We start from the raw sequence: 3,660 nt of genomic DNA on the forward strand, positions 1-3,660 counted from the left end.
GTGAGCTGAGATGCCACAGCACTCTACCCAGGGGGACAGCTTGAGGCTTCTGTCTCAAAAAAAAAAAAAAGAAGAAGTTTTTTAAACTACATCCACTGCATAGACTTGTAAATTTTTTTTTTTTGAGACAGAGACCTCTATGTCACCCACAGTAGAGTGCTATGGCATCATAGCTCATAACAACCTCCAATTCTTGGACTTAAGCGATTCTCTTGCCTCAGCCTCCCAAGTAGCTGGGACTACAGGTGTCCGCCGCAACACCTGGCAATTTTTTTTGTTGCAGTTGTCATTGTTGTTTAGCTGGCCAGGGCCAGGTTTGAACCCGCCAGCCTCTGTATATGTGGCCGGCGCTGTAACCACTGTGCTATAGGCACCGGGCCAACTTACCTGTTTTCAAAGTGTTTTTCAAAAAAGAGTCAGTTCCCATTGTTGATCAATTTTTATAAACTTTAAGTAAAAATGTTCAGATTTACTTTTTTTTTCGTACAGAGTCTCACTGTCTCGCCCTTGGTAAAGCACCTTTGTTAGACAGCTCACAGCAACCTCAAACTCTTGGGTTTAAGCGATTCTCTTGCCTCAGCCTCCCAAGTAGCTGGGACTATAGGCTCCTGGCTATTGTTTGTTGCACTTGTCATTGTTGTTTAGCTGGTCCAGGCTGGGTTCAAACCCACCAGTCTTGGTGTATGTGACTGCCACGGTAACCACTGTGCTATGGACACCTAGCCCAGATTTACTTTTTTAAAAAGTGTTGCTGGCTGGGTGAGGTGGCTCACACCTATAATCCTAGCACTCTGGGAGGGAGGCCGAGGCCGGTGGATTGCTTGAGCTCACAAGTTCGAGACGAGCCTGAGCAAAAGCAAGACCCCATCTCTACTAAAAATAGAAAAACTAAGATAAGAGGATCACTTGACCCCAAGAGTTGGAGGGTACTATGAGCTATGATGCCACGGCACTCTACCCAGGTGACAGCTTGAGACTCTGTCTCAAAAAAAAAGTGTTGCTGGCTTGGCACAAGTTAGGGCACAAGTCACATACATCAGGGCTGGTGGGTTCAAACCCAGCCCAGGGCCTGCTAAACAACAATGACAACTACAACAACAACAAAAAAAATATGACTTCGCACCCATAGCACAGTGGTTATAGCACCAGCCACATACACTTAGGCTGGAGGGTTCTAACCCAGCCAGAGCCAGCTAAACAACAGTGACAACTGCAACAAAAAAATAGCTGGGGCTTGGTGCCTATAGCTCAGCAGCTAGGTCACCAGCCACATACACCAGAGCTGGCAGGTTTGAATTTAGCCCAGGCCTGCCAAACAACAATGACAACTACAATCAAAAAATAGCTGGGCGTTGTGGTGGGCGCCTGTAGTCCCAGCTACTTGGAGTCTGAGACAAGAGAATCGCTTAAGCCTAGGAGTTGGAGGTTGCTGTGAGCTGTGACGGCACAGCGCTCCAAGGGCGCACTACTAAGGTCGACATAGTGAGACTCTGTCTCAAAAAAGAAAGAAAGGTTTGCTATTTCTCATTTAAGGAAGAGATCTAATCCAAAATGCTTATCAAATCTTTTTTTTTTTGTAAAGACAGAGTCTCACTGTATCGCCCTCCCTAGAGTGGCGTGGCATCACACAGCTCACAGCAACCTCCAACTCTTAGGTTTAGGTGATTCTCTTGCCTCAGCCTCCCGAGCAACTGGGACACAATGCCCACCACAATGCCTGGCTACTTTTTTGTTGCAGTTTGACCCGGGCTGGGTGTGAACCCACCACCCTCAGTATATGGGGCTGGTGCCCTACCCACTGAGCCACAGGCACCGCCCTATCAAATGTTTTTTAAAGAAAAGAAGAGAAGCCGGGCACCATGGCTCACACCTATAATCCCAGCACTCTGGGAGGCCAAGGGGGGTGGATTGCTTGAGTTTACCCAGTTTGAGACCAGCCTGAGCCAGAGCGAGACCCGACCTCTAAAAATAGCCGGGCACTGTGGAGGACTCCTATAGTCTTAGCTACTTGGGAGGCTGAGGCAAGAGGATTGCTTGAGCCCAAGAGTTTGAGGTTGCTGTGAACTGTGATGCCCAGCATTCAACCCCAGGGCTACTGAGTGAGACTTTGTCTCAAAAAAAAAAAAAAAAAAAGGAGAAACATTTCCCTACCATCAAGTGAGATAATGTATATAAAAGTGGTTTATAATCTTGAGGCACAACACATTTGTACATTGTCATCACTTACATTTGCCCTGAAATAGTGTCATGAAGCAGTCTCAGAGCTCTGCTTTCTAAGGGGACATCTGTGTGGCTGCCCCTGGGGGAAGGTCGCAGCAGCTACACAGGATTTCAGCTCTGTCCTGAACATGCCCAGCTCCTCTGTCAGTACACAGAAAGTGTTTCTGAATGAAGTTTCCTCTGGTACCTCGCTCAGCTGTATTCTCTCATGTCTCTACAGTTATGAACGACATCATCTCTACCATGTTCAACAGAAAGTTTATAGAGGAATTATTGAAACCCCAAGAGCTCTACTCTAAGAAGGCCCTGAGGACTGTCTATGACCGCCTGGCTCATGCCTCCATCATGAGACTGAACCAGGCCAGCATGGATAAGGTAAGCAGACAGCTGCCTCTGTCATCTTGGGTGCATTTCTTGTACTTTTGTGGATGGTCATAGACTGGGATCAAATGACATGACCTAGGCAATCATGCCCCCTGGAGAGAAACAGGCAAGTGTAAATACTAGTAGTTGTTGAGTTTTAGAGTCAAGAAGAACCTCAGAAGTCATCCATACCAACCCCTCTGTTTATGTCATTCTACCTGCCCAAAGACAGTGCTAGTTTTCATGCCTACATTTATGAACCCAGAAACATATCTCTTAACCAAAAAAGTTAACCTAAAAATTCAGCCTGCCTTATTCTTTTTTTTGTTTGAGACAGAGTCTCACTTTCTTGTCCTCGGTAGAGTGCCATGGCAGCATCACACAGCTCACAGCAACCTCCAGCTCTTGGGCTTAGGTGATGCTCTTGCCTCAGCCTCCGGAATAGCTGGGACTACAGGCGCTCATCACAACACCCAGCTATTTTTTGGTTGCAATTGTCATTGTTGTTTAGCAGACCTGCACCAGGCTCGAACCCACCAGCTTCCATGTATGTGGCCAACGCCCTACTCACTGAGTTATGGGTGCTGAGACAACTTGCCTCATTCTTAATAAATCCACACTCTACAGTGAGGAAACCAAGGCATTTTTTAAAGCAAATTTTTAAATGCTCAGTTTTTACTTATAACATGACCATGATCTATTTTTGGGGAAAACAAATTATTGAGCACTCTGGCTTTTTAAATAATAGCTGATAGGCTCAGCGTCTGCAGTTCAGTGGTTAAGGCGCCAGCCACATACCTGAGGCTGGCGGGTTCAAACCCTGCCCTGGCCTGCTAAACAACAATGACAACTACAACAAAAAAATAGTCTGGGTGTTGTGGCAGGCACCTGTAGTCCCAGCTACCTGGGAGACTGAGGCAAGAGAATTGCTTAAGCTCAAGAGTTTGAGGTTGCGGGCAGGGCAAGTGACTCAGTGAGTAGGGTGCCAGCCCCATATACCAAGGGTGGTGGGTTCGAAACTGGCCCTGGCCAAGCTGCAATAAAAAAATAGCTGGATATTGTGGCGGGTGCCTGTAG

At 46.9% G+C, this 3,660-nt stretch overlaps 1 protein-coding gene across 2 annotated transcripts in view; it reads left to right on the forward strand.

Moving 5' to 3' along the window:
* Positions 1–3,660, forward strand: part of OSCP1 (organic solute carrier partner 1) — a 35,763-nt gene that overhangs the window by 11,273 nt on the left and 20,830 nt on the right. For both annotated transcript variants that reach the window (XM_023512178.1, XM_003788165.1), the window contains one exon: positions 2,441–2,595. In XM_023512178.1, the coding sequence (XP_023367946.1) occupies positions 2,441–2,595 (155 nt within the window). The remainder of the gene's footprint in view (positions 1–2,440; positions 2,596–3,660) is intronic.

Source organism: Otolemur garnettii, unplaced genomic scaffold, assembly GCF_000181295.1.
Source record: "Otolemur garnettii isolate 467f Iridium unplaced genomic scaffold, OtoGar3 scaffold00025, whole genome shotgun sequence".
NCBI lineage: Eukaryota > Metazoa > Chordata > Mammalia > Primates > Galagidae > Otolemur > Otolemur garnettii.